The sequence below is a fragment of the Aquarana catesbeiana genome, linkage group LG06 (genome assembly GCF_042186555.1).
Source record: "Aquarana catesbeiana isolate 2022-GZ linkage group LG06, ASM4218655v1, whole genome shotgun sequence".
NCBI lineage: Eukaryota > Metazoa > Chordata > Amphibia > Anura > Ranidae > Aquarana > Aquarana catesbeiana.
This window is the reverse complement of record NC_133329.1, coordinates 261561029-261581501: the sequence shown is the minus strand read 5'-3', so window position 1 is coordinate 261581501 and position 20473 is coordinate 261561029. Positions and strand designations below refer to the sequence as shown.

Genomic DNA, 20473 nt, shown 5'->3' with positions numbered 1-20473 from the left:
TTATGCACTTGGGGGGCTAAAAACATGCATCATACAGCCGAATCAGTTGTGGGGAAGGATCTGGGTGTTCTGTTAGATCATAAATGTGATAACCGCATACGTGTCAAGCTGCAGTTCCTAAAGCAAGCAAAAAAAATATTTCAAGAGGTACAGACTTCAGTGAGATAAAATTTGTTTAATCGTACATCACGGGACACAGAGCCATAGTAATCACTATGTGGGTTATAGGCCACCTTCAGGTGCTGGACACTGGCACACCCTAAACAGGAAGTTGCCTCCCTATATAACCCCTCCCATACCGGGAGTACCTCAGTTTTTTCGCCAGTGTCTAAGGTGTTGGTCACGAGTGAAGATGTGCTGTGCTGAGCTCTACTGGAGCAATCCTTACTGGGGCTAGCTACGCAGCCGGATCCATTCAAAGTGTCTTTTAGGCTGAATTGAATGGCCTCATGGCGGAAGAAACAAGGTTTTGCCTGTAACGCTTCTCTTTTTAGAGAGACCCCGGGATCCAGTACTTTGGTATTTTAAGCCATAAAGTTTTACTGGCGGGGTGCTATTACAGGTCCAAGAGCGTGGGTTCCCTGAGGGTCCCCGATTCCTGAAGGTTTGTTAACGGAACCCACCGTGAAGGGTGAAGATTGGGTCTGTTGGTTTTACCACAGAAAACCCTGCGGCGGGAAAGGTGTAGTGGAGTTTTTCTAAGAAATGTTTACATTTTTTTAATGAAATGTCGCCTCTAAAAAAAAAAAAAAAAAAAAAGTAAATGTTGTCATGCCTAAGTGTCACCACTGGGGGCTGTATGGAACACGTACCTTCTCATGCTTTCCTCAGAGATCACGCTGTGTCAGGAAGCAGCAGACTCTTTTCCTCCGGCGAACAGCTCAAACCTCCGGTGAGTTTCGGGGGTTTTTGCTTCCACCAGACACCCCCCACCTAGGCTAATAGCAGTGGCTGGACTATTGCTCAAGCAGTGGATGCGATCCTTCTGGTACCTCTGCTTTTGTGCATCGGGCTATGGTCGGAAGAGGGGCTAGAAACACCCCAAAAGAGGGCTAAAGGGATCTCTCTCAAGCTCTGAAAGCCTAAAACTTATCTCTGCAATGGCATCCTCCCCTGAGAGGGGGTGGCTGGTCAGAGTGAGCCTTCATGGGCCATGAAATGTTTGAAACTGTTTACAACACTGCAGCCCCTGCCTATATTTCTAAAAAGATTTTTTTCTCAGCCATGATAGGATGGGAAAAAGTTTAGCGACTTTAATCGCATCCCAGATTGGGATAAAATGCGACCGATTCCATTCCATTACTCTAGGACCCTCAAACTGAGGATCTGGGGGCAGGAGAAGATGTTTTCAGAGGACTGTGAAGAGGCTGATGACTCCTCTTCTGAGGGGTCATATGCGGAAGATCAGCTTCACATTATGAATGCAATTTCTTACTGAATTGGTCCGCTCCACATTTTATGCTACCCTTAACTGAGTGTCCTCTTCTTGTTTTGGGTTCGCTAAAGCCGCCTCAAAGCTGTGCATGCCTTTCCTGTCCATTCATTGTCATGTATTCTGAGTGGGATCACCCAGATAAGTATTTTTTCCCTCCTAAAAAGTTTTTCACACTTTATCCTATGAAGGAAAAAACTTTCTTACGGTGGAGGATACCAGCAATTGACGCTGCTATATCTTCTGATTTAAAAGTGTGACTTGTCCGGCAGACAATGCTCAAATACTTAGGGATCCAACGGATAAAGAGTTGGAATTCCTATTAAAATATATAAAAAAAAAATATATATATATATATTGTTTTCCTGACAGGTTGAGTGCCTCAGCCTGTGCTGACAGTAATTGGTATATGTCAAATCCTTGAGAGGTCAGTTTTAAACAGGTACTCAAAGTTATCCCTGTTCAGCAGGCCCAGGTTCTGGCAAGCTCCTAGTAGCTTTATGTTGGCAATAGACGCTGTGAGAGATTCTATCTTCAGGCCTCACGCCTTTCGCTGGGCTGGTACATATGTATAGAATACTATGGTTGAAAAATTGGTCAGCCGAAGCGTCATATGAAAAAAAAACAAAAAAAAACTCCTGGCTGGTTTTCCTTTTTGCGGTGAACAGCTGTTTGGGATATTTTGGCTAATTCATCCATTTAAGAAAAGGAGTAAATGTATTTCATTTAAACAAGCTGCTTCTCCAGTGCCAAGGGGCATCAGCCTCCAGGCTGTCACGATGGCTTCCACTGTCAAGTTCAAGAGGTAATCCTCAGGGACAAGAGAAACCTACAAACAAGATACTAAAGCCTCCTTAGGAGGGGGTGGCACCACTCGCTCGGAAGGGAAAGACTTCTACAGTTCTCAAGGGTCTGGCATAAAGGATGTCAAGACAGATGGGTGGCTTCTTCAAAAGCTCTAGAGTACAATCTGGGGTTTCAAGAGTTCCCACCTCATCGTTTTCTCAGATCAAACGTTTCTAAGATCCAAAGAAAAAGAAGACTCTTCTAGCATTGGACCATACTTTAGCAAAGAGTGGTCATGCTGGTCCCCATGAAAGAGCCAATGGAATCAATCCAATCAGTTGTCTCCGTCTTACAAGGAGGAGAACTTTTTACGTCGATCGACATCAAGGGTGCATACCTCCATGGGCATATTTCCCCACTCACTAGAAATACTTACTTTTTAAGGTAGAAAATCTACATTTTCAGTTTGTAGCTCTGCTTTCGGTCTAGCTACTGCACCATGTTTACAGAGGTTTTGGCTCCTCCTTTAGCCAGACTAAGGGCCCAAGGTATAACGATTATAGTTTACCTAGACGATCATTTCTTTATAGACCAGTCGGTAGCCCGTTTAGACCAAAGTATGGTCACCACATTCAACTACCTGGAATACCTAGGTTGGATTCTCAACCTAGAGAAATCTTCCTTAAAACCATTAAGGAGATTAAAACACTTGGGTCTGTTCATAGATACACGCAGAAAAGGGTATTCTTGCCCCAGGGAAAGATCAGCGCTATAAAGGAACTGATTAAAGTGGTCGAGGCAAGATGAATCCTTCTATTGAGCTTGCATGAGGGAAAGATGGTGGCTTCATTCGAGGCCGTTCCTTATGCTCAGTTTAATTCGAGACTGCTGCAAAACGGTATCTTATTGCCTTGGAACAAGAGGGTACAAGCTCTAGACTTTCCAATGTGTCTGACTCCAAAGGTGCGCCGGAGCCTCAGTTTATGGTTGATAACCAAAAAATTGCAAAGGAAAAAATTTATCCTACAGTTACCTGGGAACTGGTAACAACATACGCCAACCTTTTTTTAGGTTGGGGAGCAGTCCTGAAAGAGATACCTGTCCAAGAGAAGTGATCAGATCAGAAATGACCTTGCCCATTAACATTCTACAGATTTGGGCAGAGCGCTTGGTCCTGAGGGCCTGGACGTTTTATTTGCGGAACTGTCCTGTCAAGATCCAATCTGACAATGCCACAGCAGTGGCCTATATCAATCACCAAGGGGGCACAAGAAGTTGTGCGGCCCAGAGAGAGGTGAATCCTGTCCTATCTTGGGCAGAAAACAATGTACCTTGCCTATTGGCAGTTTTTCATTCTAGGAATAGAAAATTGGCAGGCGGTCCATTTGAGTCGCCAGCAGTTGTTTCCGGAAGAATGGTTCCTTCACCCCAATATCTTCTGACAATAGGTCAAAGATGGGGGATTCCAGACGTAGATCTGTTTGTGTCCAGGTTCAACAAAGAGATTGTCAACTTTGTGTTAATAACAAAGGATCCACTAGCATGCGGAACAGGTGCCTTGGTGTTCCAGTGGAATCAGTTTACTGCTTTATGCATTCCCTCCTTTTCTGCCTGCATTCACAACTTCTTCGCAGGATCAAGCAGGAAGGGAAGTCGTTGATTCTTGTGGCCCATAAGATCTTGGTATGCAGAGATCGTAAGGTTGGCGGTAGGGGTCCCATGGACCCTACCACCACATCCAGACCTTTTCTCGCAAGGTCCAGTATTCCATCTTACCTTTCAAATGCTAAATTTAATGGTTTGGCTATTGAGACCCATAATCTGAGGAAACGTGGGCTGTCAGGTTCAGTGGCATCTACCTTGATTAATGTAAGGAAGCCTGCCTCCATAATCATATATTATGGAGTCTGGACAGCATATGTCTCTTGGTATAAAACCAGGGGTTGGCACCCCAGGAAATAGGTCATAGGTAGAATCCTTGACCTTCTGCAGATGGGATTAGAAATAAAGCTGGCCTTGAGTTCTTTCAAAGGACAGGTCTCTGCCTTATCGGTATTTTTTCAACGACCACTTGCTTCACATTCTCTGGTTCGTAGCTTTATTCAGGGAGTAACGCGGCTTAATCCTCCTGTTAGGTCACCCCTGAACCCTTGGGACTTGAATTTAGTTCTTTTGACATTACAAAAACAGCTTTTTTTTTTTTAGCCGTTACGACATTCCCTTGGTCCTTTTTTTTGACAAGGAAATTAGTTTTTCTAGTAACCATACCTTCTGCAAGTAGGGTATCAGAGTTGGCTGCTCTTTCTTGTAAAGAACCATATTCTTATTATTCACAAGGATAAGACAGTATTGCGTCCTCATCCTAACTTTTTACCGAAGGTAGTACAGGCAGTCCCCAAGTTACGAACGGGTTAGGAACTGCCGGTTTGTTCTTAAGTCGGATATGTTCGTTAGTCGGAAGCGCATGCGCAGAACGGCAGAGATGTTCTGTCAAGTAGCTGCTCATGCGCAGACGTAGTTTTTCGAGGTACCCGCCGTCGAAAAGTGGCCGCGCATGCACAGAACGTCACGCTGCCTCCCGTTCGTAAGTAGGAGTCGTTCGCAAGTCGGAGGTTCGTAACGCGGGACTGCCTGTATCAGGTTTTTATCTAAACCAGGATATTGTTCTACCTTCATTTTTTTCCAGAGCCCTGTTCTATGGAAGAAAAATCACTACAGTCTCTTGATGTGGTGAGAGCAGTCAGTCTACTTAAAGGCGACTGATCAGATTCGGAAAATGGATGTTTTGTTCGTATTGCCTGAAGGTCCTAAAAAAGGACAGGCAGTATCAAAATCTACTATTTCTAAATGGATTCAGCAAGTAATCGTTCAAGCTTATGGTTTAAAGAGGGTAGATTCCACCCTCTCAAATCAAAACGCACTCCTCTAGGGCTGTTAGTGCTCCGCGGCCAGTGCATCACTAAGCCTCCATGGCTCAAATCTGCAAGGCCGCAACTAGGTCTTCAGTCCATACATTTACCAGATTCTATCAGGTGAATGTAAAAAGGCATGAGGATATCGCCTTTGGGCATAGTGTGCTGCAGGCATCAGTATAACTCCTCTAGTCTCATGTTGTCCTAATTCTGTTGTGTCTCCTTCCCCTCAGTTGGCATTGCTATAGGACATCCCACATAGTGATTACTATGGCTCTGTGTCCCGTGATGTACAATTAAAGAAAATAGGGTTTTTATAACAGCTTAGCTGTAAAATCCTTTTCTTTTGAAGTACAAAACTGAGGTACTCCCGGTATGGGAGGGGTTATATAGGGAGGCAATTTCCTGTTTAGGGTTTTGCCAGTGTCCAGCACCTGAAGGTGGCCTATAACCCACATAGTGATTACTATGGCTCTGTGCCCCGTGATGTACTTCAAAAGAAAAGGATTTTACAGGTAAGCTGTTATAAAATCCTATTTTTCCCCTGAACAAATCATTAGCAAGACCCTATCTGGAATATGCAGTTCAGTTTTGGGCACCAGTTCACAAAAAGGATATTGGGAAACTGGAGGAAGTACAAAGAAGGGCAACCAAACGGGCAAGAGGCACGGAGGAGCTCAGCTATGAGGAAAGATTAGCTGAACTGAATTTATTCTCTATTGAAATGAGGCAAGTGAGAGTGGATATGATCAACATGTGTAAATACATAAGAGGTTAATATAGTGAACTTGGTGTTATTCGCTTTTAAGGTTATCACAAAGGACAAGGAGACACTATGCCTGGTGAAAAGAGATTTAACCTCCAAATACAGAAAGGCTTCTTCACAGTAAGAGCTGTGAAAATGTAGAATAGAATTGGTTCTGTCCGGCTCCATAGATTGTTTTAAAAAAGGCCTGGATACTAATATTTTTAGACAATACCAGGGGTAGATGATCCAGGAAATATCTGATTGCCTCTTGGGGAATCAACTGTGATTATAGAATTGTGTATATGGAGGTTTTCTGTTTGTGCACGCCTGTTTTTTTTTTGTTTTGTTTAAACTAGATGGACTTTTTCTTTTCACCCTTATGTAACTATGGAAACTTATAAACAATGGGTTTTAGGCTTGGCGATTTGACAATTGGCATTGTCTGTCCTTAAAAGATTGACAATCTTTTAAGGACAGACACCCTGGGTCACCCAGCCCTACCCCACTCCATGGTTTTTGCTAGTGTCTGAAGGTGATGGACCTCTTCTTCTTCGCAGAGAAATCCGCTTCAGTCGTTTATTCTTTTTTCTTTGTTACTTTTATGGAATTATTCACTCAGCCCTCACTGTCTTCTAAGGCCTACACAAAAGCCGTGTATCTGGATTGATGCAAGCTGCTCCTCATGCATTGAGGACATTTGTAATGTTGCTTTGGGCACTGAATCTTGTGTGAGTTGCTCACCTTGGCACTTGTTTTTGAGAGCTGGAGGGTGATATATAGGTCCATGCCCGTGCTCCATTATCATGGAACCCAGTCCCCGAAGACCCCTTTAGAGGTGTTCCCAGTGTGAAGGACAAAGCCGGAACTTTATATGCAGTCCAGTGTTGTGGACAGGGTCACCCTGTATCTCTGATAGTTACTGTATAAACAGGACTATGATTGGATTCATTTCACAGTGCAAACTTTTCAACCTTACTTTTACTAAAACTTTCACTAAACTTTAACCACTCAGAGCTCAGTCCCAGATGGATGACCAGGTGTTGCATCACACCACGGGTCACACACTTTAATGCCAGTTTCGCCTATAGCCCTCATAAGGTACTCGTGTGCTTCCTCCTGCCTTTTTGCCACGAGGATTTGTTGCAGGATGGTTACTTGGGTTATCGTGTACTCCTTCTGGGCACTCTTACCTTATCTCTGAAAACTCTTCTCTGTAAGTACCCCTGGGGGAGTACCCCCCCCCCCCCCCCCCTTGTGACTATGATGGAGACCAGGCGAAAGGGTGCCAATTCAAAACAGCATGCAAACATTTCTTTAGCCAAAAACCCACACAACACTCATTCTTGGAGTGGCAATGCAACCCTTGCACCAAAGCAATAACAAGTCTAATACTGGCCTCGGAATCTTTTTCTAGCTCTATTTTAGGTATGCAATAAGCAGCCAACTTGACAAAAGCAGAATTTTCTGCGTTCATGTCACAATTTCTTGGTCAGATTATGGCCTTAATACAACCATCTTTGTCCAGGGCTCAGAAAAGCCCCGTCTCCTTTCTCTTACTCCTGTTTCTTAACCAGAGGCAGACCTTGACATGCCAGTCCTAGAGGATGCAGAATCAGAAGGCAATGAAGAGAACGTTGAGGTAGTGTTGGAGGAAGCCATGGAAGTAATCTCTCCCCCATATTGTCACTATATTGAACAGGGAGCATCATGCAACATGCTTGCTAACATTTAGAAGCTCATTGTCTCAGTCTGCAAAAGCCATGGCACTGTGCAAATTAACTCTCCTCCATCTCACCATGTGCCTTCACAAAGAGACCTACCAGAAGGTATGAGCTTATAAACTGTGGTGTATGAATAAATTGTCTGTGTCCTTTACTGTACTTCAACATATGGAATTTCTGTATTCCATTTTTTTTTTATTGTATTCTGTATAATATCTTTTGATAGAGTGCATCATTTACATTTGGCTTAATGGATAATTCATGTATGTTGTTTTCACCCTCATATTTTATGTTATGTTCTCTTTCTCTTTCCATTGTGCATCTTCTTCTCATTCATGATTCCATTGGTTTGGTTAGCCATCATCATTAGGGTCTATGGCTTTGACGGAGGGAGCTTTGAGTCAGCATGATCTCATCAGGGTTGTTTACAGTGATCTGCATCCCCAGAGGGAAACCTTTACAGCACAAAACAGGTAAGAAGGACTAGTGGGAAGAGGACTTGCTGAACTGATGATTTCTGGCTATAGAAGGATCAAAATTTGTCCAGTTTAGCAGGGATTGGCCAAAATTTAATTAATGCTTGGCTGTCCCTGCTTGACAGAAGTTGACTGATCGACTTTTGTGGAACAGACATGCTGGAAATCTTTTGTATGACAGCGGTAAGTCTTGCTGTCAGAATATAATGTCCTGGATGTGAATAAAGGAATCGATTCGTTCTTTTTTTGTTCTGCTCGCTGGATGAAAAAGAAAAACTAACAGTCTTTGGCCAGCTTTAGTTACGTGAGTCATAAACTATATTTTTTATGTTTTTGCAGGTTTGAAGTTCTGAGCTTTCTCATGTTGTGCTACAACTCTGCTATTGTGTACATGCCACCTTCCTCCTACCAGTCACTATGTAGAATGGGTTCCAGGTAAGTAGGAAAACCTAACCATAGTAGATGGGACTGCCCAAAGTATGACTGCATGTTGTCTGTGCTTGACCTTCTGGAGGCTAGCAAAGAACACTGTAGAACAGAGGAGGCCCAGTCTTTACAGGAAACATGGCATAGTCCTTGAAATCCTTGTATCTCCTTCATCTTAGTCCAGACTTGCATTAAGCTGGTCATACATTATACAGTTTTCTTTAGTTTCTCTTTAGATTCCAATTTCCTTTAGATATACCTTCAACTATGTAGTGCAAGGGCCTGCCTGACTGCATACAATTTGAAAGTGTTTAGGTTTGACCTCATACTATACGGTTTTGGTAAATCTAAAGGAAAATTGGACATGAAAATTGTATAATGTATGGCCAGCCTTAGCTGGGTACCACCAATAGAATCGTTCTCTAGCTTAGAAGTATGTAGCATCTTAATTAAAAGAAACATTTTTTTAAGGGGGGGGGGGGGAGTACTATTGTCTCCAGATAGTTGACAACCACAAATCTAAGGATCCTTTAATCATAACAACATTAAAACTTGGGACTCCAAAACACAGACACACAGACACTGAGGGTGTCAACTTACGAAACCAGTCCTGTCCTGTATTTTTCCCAGGTATAGGTTTGAATAAAACGTTTACTGAGATAGATAACCTGTTTATTTTCAGATCATTGTTTGTGTAATGTTTGCCTCATTTATTTGTTTCTAAGTGCAAGTCATAGCATTTTTTAAGAAAAATATAATATAGATTTGTAAAAATGTGAACAGATATGACCGAAAACTGTTGACATACTTTTCAATATAATGCTTTAAATGCAACTAGGTAACTAACTTTTTCAAAAAGGAGGTCAGTAATGGCAACCTGTAGTATTCTCTAAGGCAGTTGTCATCAACCCTGTCCTCAGGGCCCACTAACAGGCCAGGTTTGCAAGATAACTGAAATACATTACAGGTGATATCATTTGCTGCTCATTGATTGCAGTATTCTAGTCTGCATCTCCGCAAGGTAATACATAAACCCTGGCCTGTTAGTGGGCCCTGAAGACAGGGTTGATGACCATTGCTCTAAGGTACAGGTTTCCTTTACCGGTCCCTTCAGAAACAGGTAGTGTTAGGAAAGGGCTAAAGATGACATGCTAGCATGTGAGAAGTTTCAGGTGATGTTCATCGCGCCTTGATATTTGTATAAAAAAAATTGTATTTTGTGTTCTTTCTTTTTTGCAGATTGTGTGTTAGTGGCTTTCCTCGGCAGCATGAGAAGCGCTGGAAAGAGCTGTGTGGTCGTGTTGTGCTTGATCCTGATTTCATGGTCCAACTTCTCACTGGTGTCTATCATGCTATGTAAGTCTTCTCAAAACACGAGAAATGTACTCATTCAGAATCTTTCATTTACTTTCCAAATATGCCATTGTTGACAGTATATGTATGCATACTTCATGTTTTCTCCTTTGCAGGCATGGCACATTCCACTTATGAACTAATAAAAACCTGTTCTGATTGGGCTACTTATACTTGGCAATAGCAGTATGGAAAACGTTTGATCCAGTTTTTTACCAGTAGTGGCATGAACTTTGACTAATGTACTTATTCATCAAGATTGTGCAGTTAACATTAAAGGAGAAGTATAGCCCAAGCTTTTTTGGCTGTACTTTTCCTATGGGCCACAGGAGTGCAGTTCTTTCTGCATTCCTGTGACCTGGTTTCAGCAGGAAATGCTGAAAACATGTCACAGGAATTCCATACTTCTTTTAAAACGTCTAGAATGCAGTAACTGGTATAGTAACCAATATGTTTTCACTCAGACAGATTTCTATCTCTGCCAAGACATGACTTCTTACTGGCTCCCGTGGGTCTCTACTTTCATAAGACACTATGTTATGCAGAGGTTTTATAGAAGGATTCTAGGGTTGAAGTGTTCTTATTGGGAATAAAGTTCTTCAGTTCACCTTAGACCAGTAACGTCATTGCAATGATAAAGTCAAAGGATTTTAATTCTCATTATATTTCTGCATATATTATTTTAGTAAATGATTCTTACCGAAGTATGTAATTAGCTGCTTTGTACTTGAACAGATACAATGGAGAATGGGAGCTTGGACAGGAGGTTCTTGATGACATCATATATCGAGCCCAACTGGAGCTCTACTCTCAGCCCCTATTGGTAAGTGCATTGTTTCATGATTTACTGTGCTCTGATCAATACTTGTTGTGCAAGGTAGAAGATAAGTAGAAGTATTGTTGGCTGTCAAGCCAGTAAGCAGCATATAAGCAGTGTTGCAGGCAATTCTGTTTCAAAGATGATGTTTTGCTAAACTGGTCTTTTCTCTGTTCAGGTTGCAAATGCTATGAAAAATTCCTTGCCATTTGATGCTCCTGACTCATCGCAACAAGGGCAGAAAGTATTGAAGGTTGAAGTGACTCCAACAGTCCCCCGTATCTCTCGAACGGCCATCACCACTGCCTCTATACGTAGACATCGGTGGAGGAGAGAAGGTAACGACAGTTTTTAATAGATACCTTACTGGATGTTTTTTCTTCTTCAGATGGAAGGATAGAATGATTGAATAAAATAAGTTCTAACTAGAATCAAAAAGTGTGTAGCCTAAGTTGTATTTATTATAATCATCTATTTGTGGTTTTCACATTGCAAATTGGGGTATATTGTTTTTGAAACTCTTTGCAGAGGGTTTTCTTGACATTTTACTTTTATGAATGTATGGTTGAATCACAAGAACTTGTTTAACCCTTTTGCTACTGACATATGGCATACATCTGCTCTCCAATAGCTTAAAAGAAAGGTATGGGTTTTTTTTTTCTTTCTCGAACATCACAGGACACAGAGCCACAGTAATTACTGATGGGTTATATAGGTATCACTGGTGATTGGACACTGGCACACCCTATCAGGAAGTTCAACCCCCTATATAATCCCTCCCCCTTGCAGGGATACCTCAGTTTTTACGCCAGTGTCTTAGGTGATGGACGTGTAAAGATGTCCTGTGCTGAGCTCCAAAGGGAATATCCTAAGATCCTATACTGGGGCAAGCCAGGCGAACCGGATCCATTCAAAGTGTCTTTTCATGGCCGAATTGAATGGTACCCGGGCCTCGTGTCCGAAGAAACGAGGTTTTACCCATAATGCTTCTCTTTTTAGAGAGCTGGACCCCGCAGATCAGAAAATGGCTTTAAACTTCCTAATTTCTGGCGAGGTGCTTTATGGTCCCAGAACTGTTGGATCCCCCTACTGATGGGGGCCCCAGTCTCTGACGTTTTTTTCAAACGGAGCCCACCGTGAGAGGTGAAGATTGGGTCTGTGTAAACAGCACCCTGCGGCTGGATATGGTAAGAGGAGATTCCACAGAATTTTTGAGTTCTAGTGGCTTTTCTCCTTTAAGGTAAATGCATGCTATGCCTATTGTGACCGCCGGGGGCTGCCAAGAGCACAAACCTACACATGCTGACTCTGTCTCAGGTGTTGTAATCGCTGTTTATGTCCCAGCGTCTCAAGCAGGCTGCAAACAGGTAAGGTGGAAAGGGGGATTTCTCATGTTTGAATGTCCCCCCCCAGGCTAGAGAGGGGCCACAGGGGTCTAGAAAGTGGTTATACCACCCGGGCTCTGCGGCCTAATGGCCACCATCTCTCAAGATAGCCGTTCAGGCAGATCTTGTTACCAGCCTCCCTCCCTCCCACCCCCCCCCCCCCATCCCCAGCCTTTCTCCGGAAGCATGACAGGAGAGTCGGCAGCGCGGGAAGCGCTCGTTTTTTTCAAAACTCGAGGGGGGGGGGCGGTAGAGGAGGGGGCGGGACGTCAGCACAGGTGCTTAGACTCCCACTCAGGCCAGCTGCAGGCTATTAGAGGCACTCTGTACAGGTGCACACAGCCTTCTGAGAGACACAGAGCTGACGGTCGCATGTAAGGTGGGACACAGGCATTCTCCTAGGCAGCATTTACTGAAGTAACACCAGACTGAGCATTGGGTAGCAAGGCTTTTAGCCAGACTACATCGCTCAGCGGGCAGTGTTCATTTGTATACCTCACACCTTGTTGCTTTGCACTATGGGTAGAAGAGGTTCAAGCACCCCAGGAACCAGAGACACTAGGGGATCTCGTTCAGGTTCTGAGGGCCCCCTGTCGGCAGCATCCTCCCCCCCTAAAGATGGGCCAGGGACGGCTAGCCAGGGAGAGCCATCGGGGTCAGGGGCTACACCTGCTTCTGGCACTTCAGCCCCTGTATATATTACACAAGAGGTTTTTTCCTCAACCATTAATGGTCTAGAGGAAAGATTAATGGCCGTGATTACGTCTTCACTCAGTGGAAGAAAACGCACTAGGCTTTCCTCTGTTCCCCAAGACCCTCAGACAGAGGATCTCTGGGATAAAGGAGATGAATCCCTTTCAGAGGATCGGGATGGGATGGATGATTCCTCTTCGGAGGATTCAGGTGGAGAGGGACCCTCTGCGACTTCCCAAGAGGAGAAAGTCTTAGTGCAGATCCTCACTGGATTGGTCCGCTCCACATTTAAGTTGCCCATACCTGAAACTGCTAAAGAATCCTCTTCTGCTTTGGGGTCACTGAAACCTTTCCAAGCAGCACATGCTTTTCCTGTTCATACTTTACTTGAAAAGCTTATTTATTCTGAGTGGGATCACCCAGACAAACGTTTTTTTTCCGCCGAGAAAGTTTTCAACACTTTATCCGATGGAAGAAAAGTTTATTAAAATGTGGGGAATACCGGCTATTGATGCCGCCATTTCCTCCGTAAATAATAGCCTGACTTGTCCTGTAGACAATGCTCAGATGCTCAGGGATCCTGTAGATAAAAGGATGGAATCCCTATTGAAGGATGTTTTCTCCTTAGCAGGATCAGTGGCCCAACCTGCAGTAGCAGCGATTGGAGTCTGTCAATACTTAAGAGACCATGTTAAGCAGGTCATCAAAGTATTACCTGAACAGCAGGCCCAGGGGTTTGCTAACCTTCCAGCGGCCTTATGCTTTGTGGTTGACGCCATTAGAGATTCTATCGTGCAAACCTCCCGTCTTTCACTGGGGTTGGTGCATATACGTAGAATCCTATGGTTGAAAAATTGGTCAGCCGAAGCACCATGTAAGAAGCTACTGGCTGGGTTTCCATTTCGTGGTGCAAGGTTGTTTGGAGAGGACTTGGATAACTATATCAAGAGAATCTCTTGTGGGAAAAGCACTCTCTTACCTGTCAAGAAGAAGAGTAAGCGTCCCTCTTTCAAACGGACTCTTTCCCCAGCGCCGGGGGCTTCAGCCTCCAGGCAGTCTCGACGGCCGCCTCCATCGGGGTCCAGAGACAAGAGTCAACCCCAGGGACAAAAGAAGTCCTGGGGAAAGAAGCCTACTAGGCAAAACACTAAGACCTCTGCATGAGGGGGCGCCCCCGCTCACTCGAGTGGGGGGAAGACTGCGACAGTTCTCAGAGCTCTGGCAGGAGGACTTCCAGGACAGATGGGTAATCTCCACGGTAACCTTAGGGTACAAGCTGGAGTTTCAGGAATTCCCCTCTCCTCGGTTCCTCAGATCAAATGTTCCCAGAGACCCAGAGAAGAAGCAGTCGCTCCTTCTAGCGTTAGAGCGACTTTTGTCGCAGGAGGTCATTATGATAGTTCCCGCAAAGGACCAGGGATTGGGCTTCTATTCCAACCTTTTTACGGTCCAAAAGCCAAATGGGGATGTCAGGCCCATTCTGGACTTAAGGGATCTGAACCGATTCCTAAGGATTCAATCCTTCCGCATGGAATCAATTTGAACAGTAGTTCCCACCCTGCAGGGAGGAGAATTTCTGGCATCAATAGACATCAGAGATGCATATCTGCATGTGCCCATTTTTCTTGCTCATCAGAAGTTTCTGCGCTTCGAGGTAGGAGGGCGCCATTTCCAGTTTGTGGCTCTGCCTTTCGGGATAGCCACTGCACCTCGAGTGTTCACAAAGATCTTGGCTCCTCCTCTGACCAGATTAAGGGCTCAGGGTATAGCTGTCATAGCATACCTAGACGACCTGCTCTTGATAGACCGGTCGGTAGCCTCTTTGAAGGGAAACTTGAGGACCACGGTCAGGTATCTAGAACACCTGGGTTGGATCCTCAACTTAGAAAAGTCTTTCCTAAAACCAGTAAGAAGACTGGAGTATTTAGGTCTGATTATAGATACAAGCCAGGAGAAGATATTTCTACCCCAGGCAAAGATCACTGCTTTGAGAGAGCTGATTCTGACAGTAAGGACCAAGAAGGGTCCCTCAGTCCGCCTTTGTATGAGGCTACTAGGGAAGATGGTGTCTTCATTCGAAGCAGTTCCCTATGCTCAGTTTCACTCAAGAATGCTGCAACACAGTATTCTGTCGACCTGGAACAAGAAGGTTCAGGCATTAGACTTTCCGATGCACCTGTCGCATGCGGTGCGTCAGAGCCTCAATTGGTGGCTCATACCCGAAAACCTGCAGAAGGGGAAATCCTTTCTACCGGTTACCTGGACGGTGGTAACAACAGATGCCAGTCTGTCAGGTTGGGGAGCAGTTCTGGAACAGGCTGCGGTCCAAGGGGTATGGTCCAAGACAGAGAGGACCTTACCCATCAACATTCTGGAGATCCGGGCGATACATCTAGCTCTAAAAGCCTGGACTATCAGGCTACAGGGTTGTCCGGTCAGGATCCAGTCCGACAATGCCACAGCAGTGGCTTATGTCAATCATCAGGGAGGCACCCGGAGCCGAGCTGCTCAAAAAGAGGTGAACCAGATCTTGGTCTGGGCAGAGATGCATGTGCCATGCATATCGGCAGTTTTCATCCCGGGAATAGAAAATTGGCAGGCGGACTATCTAAGTCGCCAGCAGTTACTTCCAGGGGAATGGTCTCTGCATCCCGCCGTCTTTTGGGCCATATGCCAAAGATAGGGGGTTCCAGATGTAGATCTCTTTGCATCCCGATTCAACAAAAAGATAGACAGATTTGTGGCAAGGACAAAAGATCCTCTTGCATGCGGGACGGATGCGTTGGTGATTCCGTGGCATCGGTTCTCACTGATTTACGCATTCCCGCCTATTTTGCTACTACGACGACTCCTTCGCAGGATCAGGCAGGAAAGGAAGTCGGTACTTCTGGTGGCCCCCGCTTGGCCCAGAAGGACTTGGTATGCAGAAATAGTAAGGATGACGGTGGGTTCCCCGTGGACCCTTCCGGTACGCCCAGACCTGTTATCTCAAGGTCCAGTGTTCCATCCTGCCTTACAAACGCTAAATTTGACGGTTTGGCTATTGAGACCCACGTTCTGAAGAGTCGTGGGCTCTCAGGTCCTGTCATATCTACCTTGATTAATGCAAGGAAGCCAGCTTCCAGGATGATTTATCATAGAGTCTGGAAGGCTTATATAACCTGGTGTGAATCCAGAGGTTGGCATCCCAGGAAATATGTCATAGGTAGAATCCTTGATTTTCTGCAGATGGGATTAGAGATGAAGCTGGCCTTGAGTACCATCAAGGGCCAGGTCTCTGCTTTATCAGTATTATTTCAGCGGCCACTTGCTTCACATTCTTTGGTCCGAAACTTTATGCAGGGGGTGATGCATCTTAATCCTCCGGTTAAAGCGCCCCTAAACCCCTGGGACTTGAATTTGGTCCTGGCTGTGTTACAGAAACAGCCTTTTGAACCAATAAGTCAGATTCCTTTGGTCTTGTTGACAAGGAAATTAATTTTTCTGGTGGCCATCTCTTCTGCTAGAAGAGTATCAGAATTAGCAGCTCTTTCCTGTAAGGAGCCTTATTTGATTATACACAAGGATAGAGTGGTACTACGCCCTCATCCTAGTTTTTTACCGAAGGTGGTTTCTGATTTTCATTTAAACCAAGACATTGTTCTACCTTCCTTTTTTCCAGATCCCTGTTCTCCGGAAGAGAGATCTCTACATTCGTTGGATGTAGTAAGAGCAGTTAAGGCCTATCTAGGGGCAACTACTCAGATCCGCAAGACGGATGTTTTGTTTGTGCTGCCAGAGGGTCCCAATAGAGGACAGGCAGCGTCAAAAGCTACCATTTCTAAATGGATTCGACAGTTGATCATTCAAGCTTACGGTTTGAAACAGAAGATTCCTCCGTTTCAGATCAGGGCACATTCCACAAGGGCTATTGGTGCTTCTTGGGCAGTGCATCACCGGGCCTCTATGGCTCAAATCTGCAAGGCCGCAACCTGGTCTTCAGTTCATACATTCACCAGATTCTATCAGGTGGATGTGAGAAGGCATGAGGATATCGCCTTTGGGCGTAGTGTGCTGCAGGCAGCGGTACAGGGTCCTCAGGTCTGATTGCACCCTACTTGGTCGTGGTCCCCCCCCCTCAGGTAGCATTGCTCTGGGACATCCCATCAGTAATTACTGTGGCTCTGTGTCCCGTGATGTTCGAGAAAGAAAATAGGATTTTTTAAAACCGCTTACCTGTAAAATCCTTTTCTTTCGAAGGACATCACGGGACACAGAGGTCCCGCCCCTCTTCTAATACACTATATTGCTTGGCTACAAAACTGAGGTATCCCTGCAAGGGGGAGGGATTATATAGGGGGTTGAACTTCCTGATAGGGTGTGCCAGTGTCCAATCACCAGTGATACCTATATAACCCATCAGTAATTACTGTGGCTCTGTGTCCCATGATGTCCTTCGAAAGAAAAAGATTTTACAGGTAAGCTGTTTTAAAAAATCCTATTTTTTTTTTTTTTTTTTTTAATTCATACTTACCTAGGTGGATGCAGCATCTGTCTCCCAGCGCCTCTATACTGAGAACCGAGCGATCGAACACTGCCAATCTCTTGGTTCTCGCAGTTCCCTGAGCAGAGAGCTGGTGACTGTCAATCACCACTCTCTGCTCTCCCCCCTCCTCGCTCACTGGAGCGCTGAGCTGTGAAGAGGGGGCAGGAGTGGCCGGCTAAGCAGCTCGCTTAGAGGCTGAGCCGGGTGTCGGTCCAGGGATCTAGGAGGATCCCAACTCCATGGTCGTGATGACGTGGAGCCTGGACAGACTCTGTGATGTCAGCAGAGAGCAGACTCCAGCCCGCTCTCTGCTGAAAATGGCTGATTGGCGCTCTGAAATTAGGTAGAAAGTGGCATTTTTTTTGATAAATAACATACACTGGGGCATATACTATAATATAGACAAAAAAGGGGGGGGAGTGTGGGACTTTAAATGAGGCACAATATTTGTGCCTCCATCCCGGGTTCAAGTACATAAAAAGGGAGTGTGGGACTTTAAATGAGGCAATTGACTTGTGGAGGTAGAGTATATAGTGATCATTTTTTATTTGTGACAATAGTATAAAAGCATTTTCATATATGTACATGCACAATGGCATAAACATAATGGATACATATACATTAGCTTGGCAATACATAAAAGATAGAAAATGTTAATAAATATACTACAAGAGGTTTCATATTGGCAGGCATTAGTACATCATATGCAAAAGAGCTGCTATAAGGTACACATACACATTGATAATTACATAGTACTCAATACTCTACCTCCACAAGCCTCATTAAAGTCCCACACTCCCTTTTTATATACTGTAATATAACACTGGGGATTATAGGAAGAAGTCATTTTTGCTGCAAGAGGGGAGTGATCAGCACCGACACAGTTGACTGGGAGGGGGAGAGAGGGAGCAAGGAGAGATGGGATGACAAAGGCACATAAACTGACCAGGGTGTCAGGGCTCAGCAGCCACGATAAACCGTGGTCAGTTTACAGAGAGGAGGGCAGCACCAGGCAGGATCAGCCAAGTATTTTAGGTGATACAAGGGGACAAATTACACAGCACAAGCACTGTGCTGTGTAACATGCTATAAGGGAACAGAATCCAATTTTTTATTTCTAGGGTAACAATCACTTTAAGTGGAGGGAAAGTGAAATGGCTTATTAGAGAGAACCTGTCCCAACAAAAAAGTATCACGTAGGGGACTTTTGTCCCCCTTTGTGATTAAATAAAAATTGAGTGAAAAAAATCGTGTAAAAAAAAAAAAAAAAAAAACTTTCACCAAGTTATTCAAGCACATACAACCACCTTGCACCTCCCAAAATAGTTTGAGCCCACCCCCACATATATGCACATATGAATATAAATACACGCATTGACGGCACCTACATACGAAAACATTGATTATGCTAAACATTTTAAATATTGCCACGTATGCCAGAGTGAACGTTCTAATTCTAGGGCCATTATTCATGGTTAACTCTAAACTGATGATCTGCAGAAGCTTTTAAACCGTCACCTATAAAAATTTTAGGGTACCACAGTTTGCCGCTGTTTCACAGGTTCAAGCAGATTGACATGTTGGTATCTACAGTGCCTTGAAAAAGAGAGGCAGACCCTTAAATTCCCCTCATACCCCTTAAAATTGTTCACATTTTGTCATGTTACAACCAAGAACGTAAATGTATTTTATTGTAATTTTATGTGAAAGACCAACACAAAGTGGCACATAATTGTGAAGTGGAAGGAAAATGATAAATGGTTTTGAAATCTTTTTTATAAATAAATATCTGAAAAGTGTTGTGTGCATTTGTATCTATCCCCTTTATTCTAATGCCCCTAATTAAAATCTAGTGGAACCAATTGCCTTCAGACGTCACCTAACTAGTAAATAGAGTCCACCCATGTGTAATTTAAAGCGTTTGTAAAGGTGTTTTTTTTTTTTTTTTAAAATAACAAACATGTTATACTTACCTTCACTGTGCAGCTCGTTCTGCACAGAGTGGCCCCGAACCTCGTCTTCTGGGGTCCCTCGGCGGCTGTTTCAGCTCCTCCCCGCAAGCATTCACCACCTTAATGCGAGCTCCCTCGCACGGTGGTGAGTGCTTGCGGGCGCGCTCCCGTGATACAGCCGGCGGCTATAGCCGCTCGCTGTATCACTCGGCCCCGCCCCCCGGCGCGCCGCGTCATCGGATGTGATTGACAGCAGCGCGAGCCAATGGCTGCGCTGCTTTCAATCCATCCACTGCAGCCAATCAGCGGCCAGGGTGAGCGGAGGAACAGATGTCGGGAACGCGAAGCTGACTTTCGAGGCGTCAGGTAAGTAAAACGGGGGGGCTGGGGGCGGCGGTTCTGTCAGAAGTTTTTTCACCTTAATGCATAGAATGCATTAAGGTGAAAAAATTTTTACCTTTACAACCCCTTTAAGCTCAGTATAAATACAGCTGTTCTGTGAAGCCCTCAGGTTTGTTAGTGAACAAACAGCATCATGAAGGCCAAGGAACACACCAGATAGGTCAGGGATAAAGTTGTGGAGAAGTTTAAAGCAGGGTTAGGTTATAAAAAAAAAAATCCCAAGCTTTGAACATCTCATGGAGCACTGTTCAATCCATCACCTTAAAATGGAAAGATTATGACACAACTGCGAACTTACCAATACATGGCCATCCACCTAAACTGACAGACTGGGCATGGAGAGCCATTAATCAGAGAAGCAGCCAAGAGGCCCATGGTAACTCTGGAGGAGCTGCAGTGATCCACAGCTCAGGTGGGAAAATCTGTCCACAGGACAACTATTAGTCGTGCACTCCATAAATGTGGCCTTTATGGAAGAGTGGCAAGAAGAAAGCCATTGTTGAAAGAAAGCCATAAGATGTCCCGTTTGCAGTTTGCAAGAAGCCATGTGGGGGACACAGCAAACATGTGGAAGAAGGTGCTCTGGCCAGATAGAGACACCGAAATTGAACTTTTTTCACCTGAACACACCATCCCCACCGTGAAACATGGTGGTGGCAGCATCATGTTGCGGGGATGCTTTTCTTCAGCAGGGACAGGAAGCTGGTCAGAGTTGATGTGAAGATGGATGAAGCCAAATACAGGGCAATCTTAGACGAGAACCTGTTAGTCGGCAAAAGACTTGAGACTGGTGAGGAGGTCCACCTTCCATTAGAACAACAACCCTAAACATACAGCCAGAACTA

At 44.6% G+C, this 20473-nt stretch overlaps 1 protein-coding gene across 4 annotated transcripts in view; it reads left to right on the top strand.

Annotated features, from left to right (window-relative positions):
• Positions 1 to 20473, top strand: part of HYCC2 (hyccin PI4KA lipid kinase complex subunit 2) — a 239660-nt gene that overhangs the window by 175748 nt on the left and 43439 nt on the right. For all 4 annotated transcript variants that reach the window (XM_073633247.1, XM_073633246.1, XM_073633250.1 and 1 more), the window contains 5 exons: positions 7957 to 8072; positions 8415 to 8510; positions 9741 to 9857; positions 10590 to 10677; positions 10850 to 11009. In XM_073633247.1, the coding sequence (XP_073489348.1) occupies positions 7957 to 8072; positions 8415 to 8510; positions 9741 to 9857; positions 10590 to 10677; positions 10850 to 11009 (577 nt within the window). The remainder of the gene's footprint in view (positions 1 to 7956; positions 8073 to 8414; positions 8511 to 9740; positions 9858 to 10589; positions 10678 to 10849; positions 11010 to 20473) is intronic.